At 43.2% G+C, this 22,994-nt stretch overlaps 2 protein-coding genes across 4 annotated transcripts in view; one reads left to right on the top strand and one right to left on the bottom strand.

Annotated features, from left to right (window-relative positions):
- The first annotated feature begins 13,509 nt into the window (after positions 1-13,509).
- GPR45 (G protein-coupled receptor 45) lies at positions 13,510-22,099 on the top strand. Its single transcript, XM_037375983.1, is given in 3 exon segments — positions 13,510-15,398; positions 15,401-15,613; positions 15,616-22,099. Coding segments are annotated over 3 exon segments (627 nt in total). The 5' UTR covers positions 13,510-15,175; the 3' UTR covers positions 15,807-22,099.
- The window catches only part of TGFBRAP1 (transforming growth factor beta receptor associated protein 1), a 35,743-nt gene continuing 33,575 nt past the window's right edge, over positions 20,827-22,994 (bottom strand). For all 3 annotated transcript variants that reach the window (XM_037375979.1, XM_037375980.1, XM_037375982.1), the window contains exon 12: positions 20,827-22,668. In XM_037375979.1, coding sequence (XP_037231876.1) covers positions 22,480-22,668 — 189 coding nt within the window. In that variant the 3' untranslated portion in view covers positions 20,827-22,479. The remainder of the gene's footprint in view (positions 22,669-22,994) is intronic.

Genomic DNA, 22,994 nt, shown 5'->3' with positions numbered 1-22,994 from the left:
CCCATGGGGCAGCTGGTGCTGGTTACCACCTCCGAGCAGCTAAGAAATGAGCAACAAACTCATGCCAAACCTGTGGAATACTTGGCTCAAAATCCGTCTCTGGGCCTGTCTGAATTTACAGCAGTGAATTTTGGATCACGGTGTTCATTGTGGGGAAGCTGCAGTGATGTTTTGGCCACGGTACTGCCCGTACCCCTCACGGCAGCTGGCAGTGCCAGTCCCGGTTTCCAAAGCTGCCGGGGCTCCCAATCGTGCAGAGAGGCTTCTACAGCCTCTTGAAATATGCCTCAAATCTAGTATCTGGGACCAGGTTCTTGAGGTATTTACTATTGAGTGAGTTCAGGTATCCAAGCAGGACCCCTGCCTGGGATATAACATTTTACTTGTCCTTGTTTAGGGCCGCTTTCCCACTCATGCCCCGTGGGAGCAGTCCCCCGCTCCTGCAGCAGCCCAGCCAGTCCCCGGCTGAGACCACGCTGAGGAACACAAGAGCCACAGGAGGTAAAATCGGCTGATGATGAATCCACAGCCTGTATTTACTTCTGAAGAGAAAGGCTGGCTTCACCCTCCTAGCCCAGTTCTCCCGGTTTCTTTGCAATGCAATGGTGATGCCATTATAGCATTGACATTTAAAGCATCAGTTGGTAATAGCTGCTGTAATCCAAAGCCAGCCGCGAGTTTTTAACGGGAATTTCAGAGAGGAGCCAGGAAGTGCTGGACAGAGCGGCTCTGTGGAAACACAGCTTGCTGCCCAAACTTGTTCTCAGGAACGACATGTAGTGCAGTCTGCATGCCAAATCCAGTGGGACTGGGGAAACAGCACAGGGCTGTGGGCTGAGTAAGAGGAGATAAGAGGGAGGCCCTTCTGCAAGTGTTATACATGAATACAAATTAATAACAGAAAAGATGCTCTGCAAATCAGTGAGAAAAGTAACTATGCAGCTGCCAGTGGGCCTTAAATACTTGATTCTGGAGGCTCTGAGGGAGGCTCCGGGGGAGGGTGCTGCAGGTAAGGCAGAGTGTGAAGGGAGGCACCCCGGAGGTACTGTCTGCTGCTTGCTCTGGCATTAAACTGACAGATTTGGGGTGGGGGATGGGAAGGGTGTTGATTTGTTAAATGAGGGAAAATACCCAGAACCTAAGTAGTGAACCAGTATCCTGACTCAGTCCCCTCTCTTGAAATTACACACTTCTGAAGAGGTTCGATGGCAGGACGCCAGGCACGTTTGCTAACCAGCAGCGTCCCACAGCAGTGCTGGTAACAGTGTTTGGCATGATAAGGCCGTGCTTATTTTCCCAGTCTCAGTATTTCACATCCCTGAAGCTCCCAACCAGACCTTCAGCCTAGTAGTGCCCCCTGAGAGGTCACCAAGGGATTAAATCATTGGGAACAATACAGAGGGACGTTGGCTGTAGGTTCCCTGGCACCCATCTCTGCAGCACGTCTGCACCCAAGCACCATCTTGTTCTGGCTCTGACAGTACAGCTTGGCTTTTCTTCACAAAAAGGAGAGAGTACCTGCAGATAGCGGAGAAATCTATTGGGTTCTGACTTGTCTTTGCTACTGAACTTCAGAACTTGGGATTCTGAACTCAATACTGTGTGCTATGGTGACAGTATAGAGGCTTGTGCATCTGTAAAACCAGTCACCATAACCCAAATAACTTGCGGGTGTGAGGTGGTGTGAGTTCTTACAACTCAGCCTGCTCATTCCTGGCCTGGAGCGCAACCTGTAGGATTAAAATTTGTTTGAGGTCGGAAGTCCTGTTTCCATACCATACAACTGCTATGGCTGAAGTCAGATTGATGTTTCCTCGGTTTCTCATTGATTGTGCCAGTGCCTGCTCGTATTTCTCACTATAACCATAGATCCTCAGTCACGGATTCCTTTTGGTAGTTACCTTTAATGCAAGTATTGATTATAGGCCAAAGCCACAAATACTTCTAAAAAAATGTATCTTTTTCCCCTTTGTTCTGTTGGCCTATACATTACTAATGTAGACTGAATCTTTCAGTTAAACCCAGCTAAAGATAGTTATTAGAATAAAAGTGTTTGGTTTGGTTTTTTTTTCATTCCGTGTATGTGCAGTCTCTATAGTTTTTCTAGTAGACTTTTAAAGGCGGCATTGACTAAGAATTCTTCCTAATATTTTGACTGCTAACTAGGTTTTTTCCCCTTAGAATAGCTTTTCTAATGGAACAATTCAGAAAAAGCACTATCATCATATCATAATGTACTGTGACAAGAGCTGTTCAGCTTTACATTTTGGCATTTAATGTATTCTCAGCTCTTCACTGTGTCTGGCAAGGGTAACTTCAAGCAGCTGATGTTACAAAGCAGTTGAAAAAAATTTTTGTAGTAAGAGATTTAGGACAAATTGTAGCCAGTCTTCTCCTGCTGTTTTTCAAATGTTTTTAACGTGTGTGTTTCTGTCTGGCATCTTCCAGCAGAAGCAGAAGACACCAGCTGAAGACTCCTATGATTCACATCTGCAAAGTTTCCACGGACTTTCCAAGATGTAGTAGAGATTGCCTCTGGCCTTGGAAAGAAGGGAGCGACTAGCTCACACAGAAACCCAAAATATACAGAAATCAAGGCTCACAGTAGAGGGATTTTGGTTGTAAAACTTAGTTTGCTTCCAGAAACTTAATTGTGTTTCTGTCCAAATATGAACTACTTTGTTATGGGCTCGGATATATGTCACAAATAAAGAACTTGTAAAGCTAAAGAATCCCCTGAATTTTCAACTGCTGATGAGATGCTCTCTGTAGGGCTCAGTAGAAATTGTAAAAGCATTTATCTGAGTCTGAAGACCTTGGAAATAATTGAAAATATAAATTTGTGCTGTAGAAGCTTGTTCCTTTTGCCACATTTTTGTTGCCGTTCCTGTTGAGACTTTCCGCTGCAGTGATCCTTACAGGGAGGACTCCCAGAAGGCCTGAAACCTTTCAGATCATATTGCTTATACTTTTTCTTTACTTGACAGAACAATGTGCAATAGCTGACCTTGCCCAGGGCAATATCATTAAAGCTAAACAAGATGACACTCGTACTGTGTCTTGGTCAGGAGCTGTCTAAAGCACTTTCTGAGTTCTTGTGGAACAAGAGGAAAAATTCTGGGCAATTGAAATACATGTGGTGATCACCAAATAACGTTTCTTATTTTAACATGAATTTATGCATCTATTAATACGCATGTTTGAAATGAAAAGAATTTGAGTGTTTCACAGCTCAGAAACTCATCTTCAAATTTTTATTTAGCTTACAGGAGATGACGTTCAGACTTGGATATTTTGAAGAACCTTTGTTCAAGGATCTACTAACATGCTCTGGTCTAACATCTGTGCTTGTCAGGTGCTCAGCGGAGGTCCGTCAGGATGTTTTATCCCTCATGTCAGATATTGGAGAATAGACGGAGCCTCACTGGTGTTAGCTACCAACTAGCAACTGCACTTCAGTCAAGGTGAATGGGGAGACGGTTAAGGGCTGGCAAAGGCCAGTGGGGAAGGGGAGTGCACAACAATCTTTTGGATTGAACATGAGAAGACAAAGATGAATTTTTGACAGACAGTAAACCTGGTCTTCCTTTTTTCCCTTTACTCAGGAAGGAACTCGGCACGCTTTATGTACAGGTGCCATTCACACAGCTTTTGTGTCCACATGCCTAGCTGGGGAAATATTTTAAAGCCATCTTCTTTTCACCTTCTTCTCCCCAGCGCCCCTGAGTCCCTGCTTCAGGGGCTTATGCAAGTACCGCCTCTGTCATGGTGCTTGTGCCATCCAGTGATCTAGTGAATTGTAACTGTCGATTTAAGGAGTGAGATGGTGCAACACGTGAATGAAACCATGCAGACAGCATGGGCAGTACCCCATTCTGGGCAGGGTTTTCCTTGGTGGAGCTCTTTTACTTTGGTTCTCCTTCGTGCTTGCACAGGATGGATAGCACTGAGGAGGACGAATCACCTCATGAGCAGGATTATTCTCCTTTCTGGATCACCTTTTCTCATGATGTAGTGTCTGTTGTGTATTTTTTCCCGTACACGAGAGCATTACTAGGCTGGAGTGCCATTGACAGCACACCTCCCGCCCTGGAGATTGTAGTCAACACAGATGGCTCTTTGTTGCTAAGTGTACGTGAGTGCTAAATTGAATGTGCACTCTTGTCTAATATTTAACAAAGCACATTGAGTTAATGACTAATGTTTCATTATTGCAGGAAGCTTTTAGTACCGAAAGGTTAAGTGGTTCATTTGAATATTGCCCGAGTATCTTTGCCCTGTCAGCGTTTTTTTTCTTCCCCTAAAGTTAATTTGCTATTGTTGTGATCATGTCTGACAAGTGGTGGGTAAAAGCAAAGACAAGTTATGGGGGTCTGTTTCCATGACATAATTTTGCTGTTATTTAGCAAGTTGGATTTTACTTAGCTGAGCATCTAACCTGCGTGGACCTTTATTCAGGGATAAAAAGCCAGTTTTGAGCATACGCCATCTTCTGCTGGGAATTATTTGCATCAGAGGCAAAGGACTTGCAGGGGAAGTGATAGATAAGTGGACAAAGTTAATGGAGCTAGAAGAGGCTACCAGAAGAGACTTGCTATGCATTCACACAGGTAGAGGAGTGGGCTTAGGAATTACTGTTCAATATAAAATTTCAGTGGCTAAGTACCAGTAAAGCACCATGGAAACAAGTTTCTGCTACAGTGACATTAATGATATAAAGTGCTTGTGATGTGGTCATAAAATTGGAAAAAAGACAAAAAAGCTTCTACATTATTTTGGTTATGCTGAACCCTCAATGAGTTTTTTCAACAAAAAGCAGATTTCTAGTTCACCACGTCTTTTCTCTGTTTAGTTTGTTGAGAAGGGGAACACGCATGCACATTCCAGTATGGGAGCAGTTTGTGAAGTTGGCTTCTGAACCTTGCAGGAACAGCATGGCTGTTGCAAATAATTAGCCTTTTTTTTTCCCCTCTAGTCACTGTAGTGACTTTGCCACCCTATGGCAGTGTGTAATGCTAGACGTTCACCTGTGCCTTTGTAGCACTGGCGTTTTTGGCTTAACTGCTTCTCAGGTCTCTGTGTGCTCCAGTTGTCTTTTGAATAGATTTGGATACTTTTTATTCTGAATCTTCAATTCAAAACATTTTTTGCGTTTGATTAATGAGAACCCCTTATAGCTTCACCTCTCTGGAAAAGAGATTTAGCTTAGTACAGCAATGCTATTGCTGAGAAAAAAGCAATTGAGAGGCTTTGCATTCAAGGTAGAGGGCGTGGGATTTTTTTTTTTTTTAACTAGTTCATTATTACAGTTTCTATATAAAATCTTTAAATTGGTCAAGGGGCAAGCTTCTTTTTTCTAAATCATCTAAATGATTTTTTCTAAGTTTTTCTAAAGCCATCTAAATTAAGGTGATTGTTTAAGTAAGACTTGCTTGCAACTGAATCTGAAATGTTGATATATTCAGGTACCTGCTGGTTATATGTTATTGTTTAATATGTAAGATAGAAATGAAGCTTCTTTGCAGCTTTCAATTTCAACAAATCTGATCTTCCTTACACATTGGTAGGGAGAATATCCAGGAGCTAGACGGAGAACAACTATGTCTGTGCACTAGTATGGGGGATCTACATTAACCGTCATCAATTAATTTGACATACTTAGTCTTAGCACCAGCATGTTTAAAGTTCTTCTAAAGATACTTCTGTGGGCCTTCGGGTAGCCCATTAGGTGTCCTTGCGATGAAGTGATGCTACTGTCCAGAAACGTGTTTCTGCAGTGTTAGAGTTAATGGAGAACTATTTACTAAACTCCTTCTTCCCCCAGAAACAAATACGATTTTCTATTTGTTTAATTTATAGTCTGAAGCTGGAAATGTTCCCTCAAATGGTTCTCAATAGCTCCCTACGTATCTTTTAAGCACAGTAAGTGGCTTCAAAATCCGCTTCGCATTTTTCATGTTTCAGGAGCCCAGGGAATTTTGCGGTGAAAAATGTTCTCTTCAATTGCTCAAAGTATTTGAAAGGATTACTCTCTACAGGGAAAATCAGACTGCTCTTATGCCAAAGACCTTCCCTTCTCAGGTCCAGATCTTTCTTTCCCTTAAGGCAATGTCTCCATGACCATTGTCAAAGTACTGTAATAACATACTGCTTTGCTGTGTAAGTGCTTTGCTAAATCAGAGTTCTCTATGCATCTCAGCGCTGAGATCCTGTAAAAGAATCAGCCTCTTATTATGAGTTTAGACCAAAAATAGGCATGAGGAAGTGTCTTTGTAAATGTGCTGTAATTAATCCAAAGGCATTATTCTCTAAGACCTATTGAACAAGATCTTATGGGATTGACTTCATCTCACTCCTTGTTCAGTATCATCTGGGGTTTTTTGGTAATAATTTTTCCTGCCTTGTTACATCAGTAGATCCCTGATTCTGGTGGCATCTTGTCACCTCTGACATCAAGAAGCAAAGCAATGATTTAGCAAACCTCCTCAGAGTGGGGTATTTTGCAGTGGGCTAGGCTGCCAGGCAAAGCACGTGAACACAAATCGAACTGAGCACCATGGCGAGTGCATACCTTGAACCAAGACACTGTGTGCTATTTAAACAACTAGGAGCTAACGTTCCTTCACACCCTCAGGACAGCTTCAGGAGAGACACCAAGGAAGGGGTGACCAAAAGGTACACCCACAGTGGAGTACACGCCTCTGCCCCAGTGATGTAAAACCAAATGCTCATTTCAACAGACACCTCACATTTCAATAGACTGCCACAACAGACAGATAACTCTGGAGATTGTGGCTCAGGGATGCAGCGGCACTTGCACCAGGGCAGCAGGTGTTCCTGGATGCAGGCAATGAGGGGTGAGAAAGTTTATTTTATCGTGCCGGTTGCTCCCTGTACTATGTGGGGCCAGATGATGCTGCGCTGAAGCAGCGCTGGAGTCTGTTTACACCACGGATCTGAAAACATTCACCCATTGGCACTTTTCCGTACAAGTTGACAGGGGAGGAATTGCTAAATTTGTGTCAAAAGCCAACACTTTCATGCCTCTGCAGGTTTTTGCAATGCTCAACTCCACGTACCCTGCAGAAAAAAAGTGTCTGTGTTGTGTCTCATCCTCTGAAACAGGTTTCCTCAGGCTTTTTAGTCTTTTCATGTCTTTTAAACTGTGAAGAGCCCAAAAGATTGAAGGACACCTCAGAAGCCACTAAGGCTTCTCTTGCGTGAAAGGAGACTCTCTGAGCCTTGCAATGTGATCCACGCCTTCACCTTGCACTCACAAAACAGGGAATTTTGCAGTGCTAAGTAGCTATGTATAGTTACCTACTATAGTGGGTTTCCATAAGTTTACCTCTCTGGGATCTGAATCAATGTAATGCTCTTCCCAGAGCCTTTCTGGTTTGAAAGTGCCCTGCTTATGGCTTGTTGTAGATGTTTTCTGCCATCCTGGGGTGTATCTGAAGTTTGCTAGACAGCTTTTAATTTTGGCTGTTTCCACACCTAGGAGGTTGATATACTAAACTCAAAATTTTGAAAAGAAAATTAAAAGGACTAATGAGCCAGTGCATTTTTTGGCCGAATAACTATGACAGCGGAGGTTTCTAATGAAGAGTGTGAAAGGTGAGAACACCCGGGACAGACACAGTTTGTTTAAGCCAGGGTAGAGACAGGTATCATAGAATCACAGAATGGTTTGGGTTGGAAGTGACCTTAAAGATCATCTAGGCCCAACCCCCCTGCCATGGGCAGGGACACCTTCCACTAGACCAGGTTGCTCAAAGCCCCGTCCAGCCTGGCCTTGGACACTGCCAGGGATGGGGCATCCGCAGCTTCTCCCGGCAACCTGTGCCAGTGTCTAGTCACTCCAAGACAGACAAAATGTGCTCATCAGGAGACCCTTCAGCTTATATGTAACCAACAAAGAAAATCAGGGAAAATGTCCTAATGTGAGTTGTTACTGGGGAAAAAGAGGTCTAAAGACAATATGGGAAACATACCTTCCATGGTAGCCTGGGGTGGATTTTGGCTTCTCCAGTGCTAAAATTGTGTGGCCTCAACAGCTCCAGGTTCACTCATGTTTTCTTTCTTGGCTTCAGTTACTGCAGAGATGCAATAGCCATTATATGTGGTGGGCACTGTGCATTTTCAAGGTATTAAAACTGTCCTGTAAGAATGGCTGCCCCACTTTGGTTTTGCTCTGGCATGTGTTGGGTACATAAGGTTTTAATGCTGTGACTACAGAAGTCTTGTCCTTACTTATGCAGAAGCTCATAGGAGCTGCCAGCATCTCCACCACGCTCTCTAAAACAAACACAGCACTAGCTGCCTGGCAGCATCTCACAAAGCCAAGGGGCTTGCACGTCGTGGACCCCCATCTCCCAGAGAGTCAGGATGACACATTGGCTGGCTAAAACTACGCGCTTACAGCAGGTCAAGCCTCAGCCATATTCTGAAGAACGAGAAGCATTTTGGTCATTGATTGGCTGTACAGACCTAACCCCCAAACTTATCCGAAGTAAATACAGCAAGCTACCTTAAACTGCTAACCTGAAAGTAAAGACAGCATCCTTCCCTTTTATGCGCATCAGGGCGCTACCAATTGTTTTTGCAAGAAAGGAACTGGAAAAGGTCAGTGGCGCAGTGAAGCTGCCGTGTCAGTTGTTGCAAGGCTGGCTAACACTCCTTTGCCTGCTGCTTTCACCATTGCAGTCATGCTTGATTTTCCACAGGCATATGTCTAGCAGTACCCTGCTGAGTTTTGTCTCTTACCATATGCTTCTCCCCTTCAAGCACAGCGTTTCCTATAGGAGCTGTATCTCGTGCCTATTTCTAATTACGCTGTTTCAGTGGCTTTTTCTGGTAGCAGGTGATGGCCCGGGCTGCTGTGGGCAAAGGTGCTGCCCGGCGCACATGCGGCAGGGCTGGTGGTGCTGGCTGCTGCTGGCTATCGCCATCGCTGCTCTGCAGCCAGGCGAGCATCCTGCTCACTCGGTCGCTTCAGCAGATGTGCATGATTAATGGATTATTTACCTTGTGCTGCCTGATTATTATTTTTTCTGCCTCTAACCTTTTCACTTTTACAAATTTATTTTGACTTTGAAATTCTGGGGATTCCACTTATAACCTTTATGTTTATTGGTGAAGTAGCTATTATTAGACTGTTTTCTCCCCTCTTTCTAATTCTGGAGTTTAATTATATTTTTCCTTCTGCCTTTTGGTACAGGTGCAGTAATTAAATGGCATTAAGTCTGTTTCACGATCATTAAGGAGGCTCATTATTGTCCTTTCTGTATGCCTTTGAAGTTGTAAATAAGTCACCTTTCTAATGAATCTGCCTGGTGAAACTTTGACATATCACTGAGGTAGTGCCGCCAGGGTTGTATGAAGAAAGGTCCTGGGTTAGGTATCGCCCCCGGCCCTTTCCAGCAACCAGCACAGAGGGGTTGGAGTGAAAAGAGGGCTGCGGCATTTTGAGAGTGCCGCAGAGGGCTTGCAGGCGGGATGAGCCAAGGGGAGGGGGGAAGGCAAGGAGGGGAGCAGCAGGACAAAGATTGCATTTGGCTCTGAGGAGCATCACTCTCCAAGCCCCAGGGGCCTGTGTGGGTGTCTCCAGCCAGAAAGGCAGTCCTAAGAGCTGAGTGGGCACTGGGGGGTAGGTGCGTAATCTTATTTTTCTTCTGCCTTTGCTTTTCTTTCACCCAGGCTTTTGTTCCTTTCCCCATTCTGCCAGGCCCCTCCAGCCTTATCTCTGCATTTTTTGTGCCATTTTTATAATGTATCTGCTAAGGCACATTGTACTGATTCCTTCCTTAGTTCTTTGGAGCGTTTCTCCCTCTCCCTGCCTTTTTGATTGCTCGCGCAGGCTGACCAGGCACAGGCATTCCTGGCTCTCTTGCTCTGTTGTAGCCGTTCTCCTGCATTCTCCCTGTAAAAGCCAATCTGAATTGTGCTGAACCTTAAATAATAAATATTAACTACGTCAAACACTGAAATTATTCAGGTACAAGTTTGTTTTTAAACTCAGGCTTGTGATCTCAGGCCACTTGGATGAGACCCCTGACGTTTTCTGTGGGTGTGGGTTTATTTCAGTGTTTCTAAAGTACTGTTAATCGGAGAATGTAATGTGACCTTTTTTAAAACCGTTTAAGGGGTGAAACACTAGATGTTATGTTGATGCAGTGTGCATAATTTCAGAAAGGGTGAATTAATCAGCTTTATGTGATGGGTGTGCGGGAATGGAGCTTGCATGTATACAGCTCATACACTTTAAAATAACGTGATGTGAGATAGCAAACACAATAGAAGTGTCCCAGAGGCAAACCAGGGTAAGGAACAGGGAGGAAGAAGGGCTTCTTGGCAGCATAACTCTGCAGTGTTAGTGCTCTTTCCAGGGCTAGCTAAGTGTGGAAATTTATTCTCCATGATTACACTAGAAGAAAAATATACCCATCTTTTAGAAGGCATATACACAGGTTTTAAAATTTTCCTGTAAAGAAGCACATCGAGCAACAGGTGCAGACCTGAATAAAAGTTGCCTCCGTGTGGTACACACTCTTTATGCCCGGAGAGGTAAAGCTGCCAGTCTTTTTTCAGACTGTGTGGATTTGTTCGGTGACCTTCACTGGTACCATCAGAACAAGAAGAAACGTGTTGCTGCCAAGGCCAGGATGGGTAATTCAATGGAGCAAACGGGTTAAGTGCAAGAACAGTTGTCTGGGGGCATCACCAAATAGGCTGAATGCTGCAAGCTAACCTTTGGGTTTTTTATACTGTTGTTATTGTTCTGCTGTAGGGCACATGGGACTCTGAAGTCTGTACCAGTCTGTGGTGCATCTCTGTCGTATGCTCTAAGGGCAGCATATGTATTGTATGGGTCTCCCCTTGGGTGCCCTGCCTCCCACCTGCTGTTGGACTTGGATGAAAGAACTCCACTGGAAAAGGCCGAGCGAAGGACTGCCTTGTGAACAGCACATTTTGCTGCCCAGCTGATGACATGGTACAGTTGCCTCTGACTTACATGCCCACCACAGTGCTGGAGCTGGCTCTGCAGCACCAGGGACCCACAGTGGGCGAAGTTACACTGCCCGGGTGTCGGGGCTTAACCCCGGCCGGCAACCCAGCCCCACGCAGCCGCTCACCCACCGCCCCTCACCCAGAGGGATGGGGAGGAGAATTGGAAAGGAACGTAAGACTCGGGGGTTGAGATAAGAACAATTTAACAGGTAAAGCAAAAGCCCCGCACGCAAGCAAAGCAAAACAAGAATGAATGAGACTCACTCACCGCTTCCCACGGGCAGGCAGGTGTTCGGCCATTGCCAGGGAAGCCGGGCTCCATCACATGTAACAGTTACTCGGGCAGACAAACACCGTAATGCCGAATGTCCCCGTCTTCCTTCTTCTTCCCCCAGCTTATATACTCTGCATGGCGTCCCATGGTATGGAATATCCCTTTGGCTAGTTCGGGTCACCTGTCCTGGCTGTGTCCCCTCCCAATGTCCTGTGCCCCCCAGCAGGGGGGAAACTAAAAAGTCCCTGACTTAGGATAAACATCACTCAGCAACAACTGAAAACATCAGTGTGCTATCAGCATTGCTCTCACACCAAATCCAAACCACAGCACTGCACCAACTTCTAAGAAGAAAATTAACTCCATCCCAGCTGAAACCAGGACACCAGGACTGACACGTTTATGGGCACTGCCTGCTTTTGTGACAGAGCAGTTATTCAGCAAGAGCACGGTTTTAGCACTGCCACCATCACTTCACTGGTAGAGCATGACAGCATTCAAAGAGAAATGAGGTCCTCTTACTTCAGGTAGTTTTCTTCCCCTTAAATGTTACAAAGAACAGGAAAAAAAGCTCTTTGCATGCCAGAGCATTCCCAGTGCTCTGACAGCAGGAGGGCAGTTGTACAAAGCAACAACAGGTAATGATGCATAAAATGAGCATATCAAAGTTGCTGTTTTTTTAAATGATTTCCATTGCTGGGACTACCTGAACAAGACATTTTATAAGTTTTCTGTGATGGATCTGACTCTACACTGCAGGGAACACAAAACACTTAGGTGTCGTGTTGTACCAGAACTGAAGTATTTAGATAAGACATGATGAAAAACCAGGGATAGCATGTATATTTACTTCTGCCTCCCTCAGCTTACCTCCACTGGAGATGGAGATCAGCCTGAATGGGCTGAGAACCCTACAGCCCACAAAATTTGTTGCCCAAAACTGGCAAAAACTTCACCCTCAAAATATTAGGCTAAAGAGAAAAAAAATAAAAAAGGTTGCTTTCTTTTGGAAAATGTATGAAACAAACTACCCAAACAGACTGGGTAGCTTTAGCATTCTAATGTTATGTTGCTGGCATGAAAGAAATGAGAAATTTCAGATGAAGTTGTCACCTCTGTTACCAAATGTTACTGGCTATTCTGTCACCCTGCTGCCAGGGTCTCAGGCTGATTTCAGAGGGTCTTGGACATAAGAAACGAGGAGCCCAGCTCCTTCTGCATGTTTGCCAAATATCCATTGTGCTCTGGTGGGGAGGGTCCTTGGTTTAAGGTTTTGGAGATGAGGAAGAATGAAAATGAATTTGAAGGTACCTCACAAATATTATCTCTGTGAAAAGAGTTCAGCAATTAAGCACTGTCAGTCTTCACCCCATTCCTCTCAGCCCAAATCTCGCTACCAGAGAATAAAATAAAGCAAAACTTACAGCAGGTTCAGCTCCATTTCCTTCAGCTCAGAAGACAAGGATGTTTCCAGGATTCACAATTTTTGATTCAAGAGATCTTGTCTAAAAGTTTTATTATGCACGAAATCAGTACCTGCTACTTATTGTATGTCCACATGCAGCAGGGCTGCCCCTTGGCTCCCTCAGACTTCTGCAGATAGAACTGGACGGAATTTGGCAGGACTGCTTACGAATCCTTTCAGACTCAGTATTAAAACAGTAAGTTGACTTTATAGCCATTGTTCCCTAGTAAAAGCATTAAAGGCAACATTTCACCATAGAGACTTCATTAAGATAGTGGGTGTATGAAAAAGTTTCAACACAAAAAGCTGTCAAGCTAAGAGACCTTGAATTCTTGTGTTAGAGCACAGCTTTGCTCTTTATTTAACGTGACATTGTTTAATAAAGTCAAGAACTGTAGAGGAACGAAGCTGGGTTAATTATCATTGATAATATACAGCTGTGGGCTGGCTTCAGGGGCGGGGTTGGCCGATGTAGATAAGGTGCAGCTGTGGCTGGCTCTGTTAAGGGGTTGGGAGCCAGTGAAGGGAGGGCAGCTGGGGAAGAAGCAAGAGAAGAAAGAGAGGGCCCTGGATGAGGTGAGATGAGGAGAAGGCAGCAGAGGGACTGTATGAAGAGTATGCTGGTATGAGATGGTAAAAAGATCTTGTTGCAGCTTGATAGTTTGGAGAGTGCTGCAACAAGGAACCTCTGTTTATTTCTGGTTTGTCGTGTCCCATTCCCCACACCCCCCACCCCACCCCCACCCCCGTGCTGCAGCAATTCAGCCAGGGAAGACACCTGGAGAACAAGGTGCAGCCAAGCAAGGAAGCAAGCGAGCAAGCTGGCCAGGGACAGTGGGAGCAGGTGGGTACAGCACAGACTGGCAGCCTGAGAGCAGGAGCAGCGGGGCTTACCCCAGTGGAGCAAGAGGGGGCTGGGTGGAGGGGGCTTTGCAGTTAAGGAAGCCACTGGAGTCTGTTCTGAAGCCTAACTTGAAGTGAAAACCTGACCTAATAAGATGCAAGGTGAGGGATTTGCTTGCAAACTTTTGAAACTTTCTCTCTACCAAACTCATGAGCTGCTTCTATTTTAAAATTGTTCTAGCTCGTGATTTCCTGAACCTCAGCTTTTGCATTCAGAGCCCTTTTGGTGCTTTTCAGGGTATTCGCTTTGAAAAAAAGCTCTGGCAGACCTTCTTTTTGGCTGCTTTTGAATCCTGGCATGGCATGGCTTCAGTCAAGAAAGTCTCTCCATTTTTTCCTTCTGCAGAGGAAAGTTACCAGCACAAGTGATGATTTGTACAAAACATTGCACACACTTGTAAGTGACCTGATATCAGGCAAACAGGGAAACCGAAGTGCAGAGTATCAAAGTATCAATAATTAATAGCAGCTTAACAAAAGACTTCCTCTGTCCTCGGGATTGAGATTTCTTTAGTTTGTAGTTTTTTGGTTTGACCATCGCGTTTCTGTGGCCATTCAGCACTACAGAATGAGCAACTGCTGTCAGAAATACTCCTGGCACACTGACTGGAGTATCTAAGGGGCATGTACTGAGTGGCTGCTATCCAGAACAAGAGCTTTCAGGAAGCTTTTGAAGGAGGATCACTAAACCTGCTTGACAAATCAGCATGTCACAATAGGCCACAGAGATGCTTTGAAATATGATGAGTTAAAACCTAAAGATGGATCAAACAAGTACAGACACAAAACCCTTCTTTCCACTTTACAAATATAAATCCCCAGTGCATAACATTTTTTAAGAAAGCAGACAGAAATCCACCCTGTGCTCCTCCCTGCTCATCTTCTACTGCTTGTGGTTCAAGTAGAAAAAAACGTACTTTTGTCAAACTCTGGCAGCTTTCTGGCATGACACCGCAGAGTAACCTTGTATGTTACAGGGACTAAAGGGATTGAACTGTCTTTGCATGCAGCCTGTGACTTTCAACCAGGTACAAAGAACTCACATTTTATTTGAATATACTGCTCCAGGTCAAAGAAGTACCAAGCAGACACTCATGAAGCTGTTATCAGTAGCTTGTTATTTTCTAGATTTCCCTGTTTAGTCAGTCCTCCTGTAATATCTGGAAAAAAAACCCAAACAATTCCTTCAAGTTAGATGCACCTTTTAGCCATTTATGCACCACAGACTCTTGTGGATGCTTATGCAATACATTCCTGTGGCAAAGAGCTGACAAGAAGATATCTGGACCCTTCCCAATCTGGTTTCAAGCTTGTCAGCATTGGTCTAAAATAAGACAACTAACCTGACACAGGCTGAAACCTGCTTTGAGTTGGGCTTGGACAACACTGCCTCTGGAGAACACAGCGAGCCTAAATTTTTCCAGGATTTTAAGATTTTGCGATGGTCAGGTCCCACTCAGTGCGAGTACCATGTCGACAAGGCAGTATCTTCAGGGGGTTATTGGCAATTACAGGCAACGGTAATGTTGTTCATGACTGTTATTGGATTTTTAGGTGCTATTATTATCAGCCTCGTTACCTACTGAAAACCTGCTGTGTGTTCAGCCATCAGCTTTCTGTTGGCAACCTCGGCCTCTTTGACCCTATGTTGTCTTGCAGCTACGGTTGTTGCAGTGAACTGGACCTCTGGGGCACATTTCTGCCAAAACTCAGCTATGCTCTATTGATTATTTGTCTTGGAAGGAGTGCCATCTGGATGATTAGTGTGGACCATTTTCTAAACACTGTCTAGAGGCAACACTAGCTGAAATCCCACCGTGCCAAAGTCACAGCTGCTTTCTCTTTTAATGCTTTCTGCATTGCCTTTCCTCCGCCGACTGGATGGATGGTTGGGGAAATGTAAACCAGGGTTCTCCAGGGTGTATTTCCTGCTGGCTGAGCTAACAAAGTGGTGCTTGTTGCAAATTTTTCATTCCTTTCAGCATCATGCTGCACTCCAACCTTTGCATCCCAAACACCCTCTGGAAGAGCATTCTGAGCACCCACCATGTCCACTGCCTTTGCTTCAGCCAAAGGAACAAACTTGACCTGATGGGGCTGTAGAAACCTTGCCAAGTTAATGTAGACCAGAACTTCAAGAGCTCTTCACTATAGTTCCCACTTTGCTTGTTGGATTTTTACCCTACCAGCTCCCCAGCTACGCAGCACACAACCTTTGGCATCCAGTAGATCCCTGGACCATTGTTAGCGCCTGTGCTGCCTGGATGAAGGCTTACCCTGTCGTCTACTATCAGAGCACCAAGATGCTTTAAATGGCTGAGCTTAGGCATAAGACAGCCAGGATTCTCCCCAAAGTGCCTGAACGAGGAAAAATAATACAACCTATGCTTCTGATGAGAGCCACTCAGCCATCCAAGCAGCGGTTTCAGAGAAGTAGCTGAAAATCAGGGCAGAACCAGCCAAACTGCACAAACGCTTCTGCATCTTTCCTTCTGATCACCCCCTGAGTTTTTAATGCACAAACCAAACTGGAAAATGAACACGTTCCCATTTGTTATTTGGTTTTGAGACATCAAATGAAACAACAGTGCAATACTGTCACAACCACACTCACAATTAAACCCAGGCTGACTGAATGGCACATGCCTACTGCTCAGTAGCCTTTATAGTATTATTTCTTTATATAAACATACTTTCAGCTAAAGAATGCAGCAACAAAACAACAGGTGAAAATATTGTTTGCACAAACTTCAAACAAGCAGCAAGTCCTGATGATTAAACAGCATATGCAAAGAACCAAGTTATTTTTAGCACAAGAGCAGTAAAATACTGAGGTGACAGATTAGTTCATACTAAAATTAAACTACACTTTCAGTGAGGTCTGCCCATTTCATAAGTTTGCCAGGATAAGCATCACATCCACAAGCTACGTGTGAGAGAAAAAAAATAATAGAGGGATGTAGCAGGCAAAGGACATACCACCCCTTCATGATGCACAGGCCCATGCCAATACATAAACCTAGCAGTGACCACTTCTCCCCTGCCCAATTGCTGCCACATTCTCCTTGAATTCCTTCCAGTGATGGTTTTCCAGGGCCGAAAGACATTAAATCTCATTACCCAAAGGCAACTGCTTGCCTGCGCTTTCTAGCCAGCATCCTCAGTACGTTTTGGTCATGTACAGCATTTCCCCTATATCATGAGCAGGGAAGATTCAGGGAGAAGAGATCCAAAGACATGTAGAGGGGGGCTGGAGACCAGCTGAATTAGGTCACACTTGCATGTCCTAAACACACATTCCTCCCTTTTCCGCACTGGTCCTTTGCATTCCTCCCTTGCTGCCTGCCCCTGGAGATAACAGGTTTCCTTGGTTTATCGCAGCCTCCTTACCGCCCTCCCTTTCCTGGTGTTTTCTCATCAGCGGGTCCTATAGTGCCACTGTGGTAGCCCTGGCCTTTGCTGCTGGAAGTGGGAAGAGGAGGACACCTAGCCCTGTGGCCCTGCAGCTTGCTCCGAGCCAGGGCCATGACTCCTGAGCAAGGAGGATGATGAGGAACGCTGGCTCCCTGCTGTAGAGTATATAAGCCCCACGCTTATTTTTACATTGCAGGGATATAACAATCCTCCTTTCCTGGGGACACGGGCTAGGCTCTGGCAGTAACTTTGCTTTTGTCCTCCTAAGGTTGAATTAGGGATCTCTAGTAATAAAAATAAACACCATCCAACCTTGGTAACACTCGCATCTTTTCTCTAAATTTTTGGTTTTACTAGAGTGCCCCAGTGGAGAAGCTGCAGATTAAGCTCACTTTCTACATGGTCCCTGAGGCCTCTGCAAACAGCATCCACTTTCACTGCTCTCAACTACCAGCCTACGCTCCCAGCTCAAGCCTGGTCCCGCTTCCAGGTCTTCTCCTTGAAACGTTTTAGTACTTCTGTTCGCATTGCTCCAGGATGTCCACACACCTGTCACTGCCCAGACCTGCCATGTAACTTCCAGCTTTCATCAGGAAAGGGATTGCTTTAGCTGCAGAGGCAGATCACAATCTTCCAAATCTGTAATGGCAGTAGCTGCTTTGACCCAAATCTGTAAAAAACATGATTCAATCAAGGAAGAGGTAAAAACAAAGCAAAAACTTCTTCCCCAAAGTAAAATTCACTGGTTTAAGAACTCCTGTTTATCTCCATTAACACTGCACTTTCTTATTTCAGTCTTTTCATCTGATCAGCTCTGTCAGTCACCCAGATGAATCCTCTATTTACTGCTGAAGACTTTTTCTCCTTCACTTGCCCATTCACATCCCAGTTTATATATCTAGGAATGAACGACAAACATAATTAAAAGGTTTTTTTATTAAAAATCAACATATTTATACATTTGTACATTCCACATACTGCTGTATATGTTCACCAATATAACCATTAAGTCAGAAAGCATTAACGGTACAGATTTCCATCTGAACAGATTTACTGCAGGGGAACTCCAGTTTTATAATCAATCAGACATTACAGAATGCCATTAACTTCTTTTCCCTTTAAAAGTAGCAGCATAATTAATTATCAGTGTTCACAAGGCATAAGCCCTAAAGTGTTGTACAGCAAAAGAAAAATTAATTAGTAAATATAGGCAATAGGAGGAGAGCTCACAATGAAAACGTTATTAGTTGCTGCCTATCATAAACAGTAGGATGTTAATAAAACAGCTGTGCTGAATGGAGACTGCAGCAAATTGGGAAGACTAATAAAATAAAGAAGTTATTTCTTGATACAACTGTATTTTTTTTAATGCCATTCAGGATAGGAGTCCTACAACAAACAGACCTCGTTATAAAGATTCAGCAGAGTGAGGATAATGCTTCTGTGTTCAAACATGTGATCAAGGTCTTGGAAAACACCACATACTCCACTGTTATCACCACATTTCCGCAGCTGACATTATCAGGGGTTTCATGTGGTGACATTTCACAAAGTGACATTTTATTGAACAGATGCACTTGAGTCCACCTAGAACTCGAAAGATTTACATACATGTTAATTAAGTGGTATAAGAGTGACGTTAATCAGGCAACAAAGGTTGGAAATGTTTTGGAGATGGGAACCGAGAGAGAAGCTCTCATTGTAACCTGGCCTCCCACGCACACCTGAGCCACCCCAGTACGGGCTGCCTGAAGAAGTCAGTCTGCAAGCACTGCGCTGTGCTCTGTGTAACAAAAACCAAGGGCTTGTTTTCTCCAGGCTTTGACAATAGTGTTTTTGTAATGCTATCAGTGTGATAACTTATCCTTTTAAATCACAGAAATGAAGATCTAACTGAATTCATTCTCATAAATGTACAGTCGTTAATCTTATTTTGAGCAGAGTTCCAGTCCGGGCAATTTTTTCTCATTAGTATTTTTCTTCTTTTTGACTTAGAGAGGGGTAAAACTGCATATGATGACATACATATGTCACAGGAAATCTTCACGTGAGGAAGTGTGGAGATATAAAAGAGCAGAAAAGGGTTTAACAGGTGCTTTTTATATGTATCAGCAACTGTAATGGAGTCAGAGTTGCAATATTTTTGTAATTAGAAGATACGTGTTAAGCAAATATGCCTCTCTCTGCAAAAGTATTTGTGTGAAACTAATCTCATTTATTATGTCCTGAGTCACAGTCACACTCTCACATTAAAAAACCCCAACAATCTGCACTGCTGTTTTGGTTTTCACACATACAAAGTTGGAGAAGACTCACTGGAAAAATAAAAAGAGACAAACAAATAATTTAGCAGGGTTGAATAAAAGAATTATTCTGACAGAATCTCCTCTCTCCAAGGGCAGGTCTAAGAAACCACATTCCCTAACTGGAGAGAAAAAGATTGCATCAAGCTTAAACTCCCAGAACCTGTTCAGTTTCTGAACTACTAGTATGGTCAAAAAAATATTCCTCTTTCCTGCCCCTCTCCCTTCCTGTATCCAGTCAGCAATTAATAATCAGATTAACATTAATTCCCTCCTTGCTGCTGCAGCCATACCAGAAGAACTTACCACAGCAACAATGCTGTCCTGGGACTTCAGGTACGTAAAACAAGAATTAGCAAACTGACAGTGCCAAAATAAGAGGAAGGAACTCAGGTTCTCCAGTGCGCAGTTCTCTTACCCAGGGGGTGCTGCAGTTGTCCTGCCTAAGGGAATTTGAATGCAGACCTTTCATAAATTTCCTGGTGATGAAGTACAGGATACCACGCACGCGCCACTGATGCAGGCTGTCATCTCCTCTGGTCAAGTATTATCCCAACTGCTCAAATGCTGTATGCACACTGCAAAAGCATCCCCCACCTGCCACCTCCCTGCTGAGCTCTTGCTCTACACCTCAGTCTCACATTAGGTTTTTTTTTTGCTTTTTCTTTTTGTTACCATGGAACTTCCCTACGAATTCATCCAAATGAGTTCTAGTATAAAATTTAACAAAGAAACAGGTAAAAACGCATGAATCAAATGTCAGTATTTTCCCAGTACACACTTCTGGGGGGCTCAAAAAATTAGATCCTCCAACTTAAAATATTCATCACCCTTTTTGTCATCTATGACTGCAAATATGCTAACTTGCATTATTCCAATTTCTGTATTTGTTCTGTATGTACAATTGTTATTACTGCTGCATTTTAGCCAAGGTAAAAATCTGAAAAAAATATCAAATATTAGTAAAGAATTATTTAATCTTTTACAGATAGACCTTTTCATGCAGTAACAACTAAGAACTTTTCTTGTGGTCTGGAACAATATGACCTCTATTCCATTGCAACACTAGTTGACAAGACTAAGTTAATCACTACCTAGTTGCTAGAATTAGTCTTAATAATGGAGAGTGGTCTTTGTTTTATTACCTCCTTATTACGTAGGAACAAAGAGCATACTGAGGACGCTTACACCAAAAGAAAGTATTTCTTATGAATTGCATGCTGCTGTACAGAAAAGGCTTATCAGATCTTTGTAAAATCACTTCCTCTATCAGCAAGTATTTTGAGGACAGGAGACTATAAATTTGTCTATGTATTCATTGCCAGTTGTGTACACAATGTCTGAAGACAATGAATACAAGATACAGAAGAATGTGCTCATACCAGTGCCACAGGAGAATCACTCATGCCAAAATTAAGTCAGAAATCGCCACTTTTGCCTTTTTTGAAGGTGCCTTCTACCAAACGTGGCTCACATCTTAGAAAGCGCTACAAAGTTCCTTACTTGGATGTTAGTTGTTTTTTAAAACCCATCACAACAGCTATACTTTTCTAATTTCAAACTCGGGAAAGAGAAAGATTCAAAGACAAACAAATGGATGGGTTTTTTGGATGGTTTTTTTTCCCCCCTGGATGTAGTCTGGTTGACCATTCCTGGAGACACCACTATGCTCACAAGGCTCTTTCATAAGCCAGACTTTCCGTAACAGGAGATCTCTCTAGACTGCATCTAGAAGATACCATGCAGATATGCCATTCTGCTGAAAGTCTTAACTCTGATTTGGAATGTTGGAACAGTGAGCAGCTGTACTAACTCAACTGCATGCAGGTCAGTAAGCTTGGTATTTATTAAGAGCTTTACAAAATTCAAAGAATTGCTTTGACTTTGAAATAGTTAACTTCTATTTAAAGTTGTCATTTTTGAACCTCTTTGTGGGAAGCTGCTTCTTTTAAACTGACAGCTTTAAAATGGTTAAATAGCAATGTGAATAATTATCAGAGCAGTTAAGTGAAGGGTTTGTGCTGTTTGAAAAACATTAGTTTACAGAGTGTTTTGTAGAATATAACAAATTCAGTACCCCTGTAGCGCACCTTTGCAGATTTCTTCCCAATTATACCTTCTTTCTGTGATTTTGATTGCACAGCCATTCACATATACTAAAACTTTGTGGTGTTCCAATCTGCCCAGGTTATGTTATAGCAAACATTTAGCACATAACCTGCACACTTATGTATCAGCTACCTCTTTATCCTCCAAAGAAACTCTAGAATGATAGAAGATCAATTTATTCAACTGTATGTACAGTATATTTGCATATTAATAAATAAATCGATATTAAAGTCTCTTCCCCCATATAAAAATGACTACAGTCTGACCAGACAATCTGACTTTGTTTTTTTTCTTCCAAGTACAACTGTGTAACTGAGGCGATCAGTTTCCACTCAGTTTATTACAGTTAACTGTAGGAGCAGAAACCCAACAGACCAGTGCTTATACTTAGATTCTATATGTTGGCGGGGTGGGGGGCAGGTAGAAGTACTAAAAAGTGCATCAACAATTTGTAGAGCAAAAATCAAGTCCATAACATGATCCTGGGGAAGTGAATCCAGCCCAAAAGAGAACATGCTGCAGCAAACATAACCAACACACATTTTTGTCTTGATAGTAAGCTGCATGATGCCAGTCTTGTTATGTAATGTTCCAAGAATTCCAACTCCAATGGATGCCATCTCCACCTCTACAAATTTATCAACACCACAATCAGTGCAAAGTGACATTTCTTAAAATAACTGTTTGCCTTGTCTCTGTAACATTCATCCTTACTGTGAAGAAAAGGCCTGTTTTCTAACTGTTTCTTACTATGTACAGAAGAGCCTGTATTTGCACCTCTCAGTTTCTGGTAGTGAATTTTCTTTTCTATCTACATTCATTAGAAATCAAAAAAGATAAGTGGCAATATTTCATATTTACTTGGAAGTCTTCCCATTAACCCAAGGACTAGCCGTTCATCTTGATTTATACCTAAAGTAGCTGCACTTCGTTCTTTTTTCCAGCCCACTTTCAATGGGGTATATATAAAGTCATGTGAACCTGTGGGACCAGAACATATTTCAAGTCTGATTGCCGGAGCTGGAAGAGTGTTGAGTCATGTTTGAATTCAGATGTCTATTCGCAGCACAGTGTGTGTGGACCAAACCTCCATTTGGGTATCTTATAAATACAGGCTCACAGAAAGGATTTTGGCACACCTGACAGATCTTTTTGTCTGAAAGAAGAATTGGGGTTCCTTTTTGTTTAACCTAAAGAGAAGGAAAAAACATCCAAACATGAATCCAGCAAGAAAGGAATGGAAATTACAAGGCATATAATTTCAGCTGTACCAAATGGACAAACCTGGTCAATAATAGAGGTAGAAGAAAAGACAGCTTGAACAATTTAACTTGAATTCAATTTCCATATTCATACTCGTTCATCTTCATGCTTCGTCTTAGGTACTGCTTCCCCGCTCCACACCTTTTTTTCCCCCACTTGTTTAATAAAATAAAGCACTCACACATTTAATGCAACTGAAAACCTGATGCAGCTTGCTAAACAAGGTCACAGGACAACACCACAGCAAACAGCA

This window comes from Falco rusticolus, chromosome 2 (genome assembly GCF_015220075.1).
Source record: "Falco rusticolus isolate bFalRus1 chromosome 2, bFalRus1.pri, whole genome shotgun sequence".
Taxonomy (NCBI): Eukaryota; Metazoa; Chordata; class Aves; order Falconiformes; family Falconidae; genus Falco; species Falco rusticolus.
The sequence above is the reverse complement of the archived record's forward strand: the minus strand, read 5'-3'. Positions and strand labels throughout refer to the sequence as shown.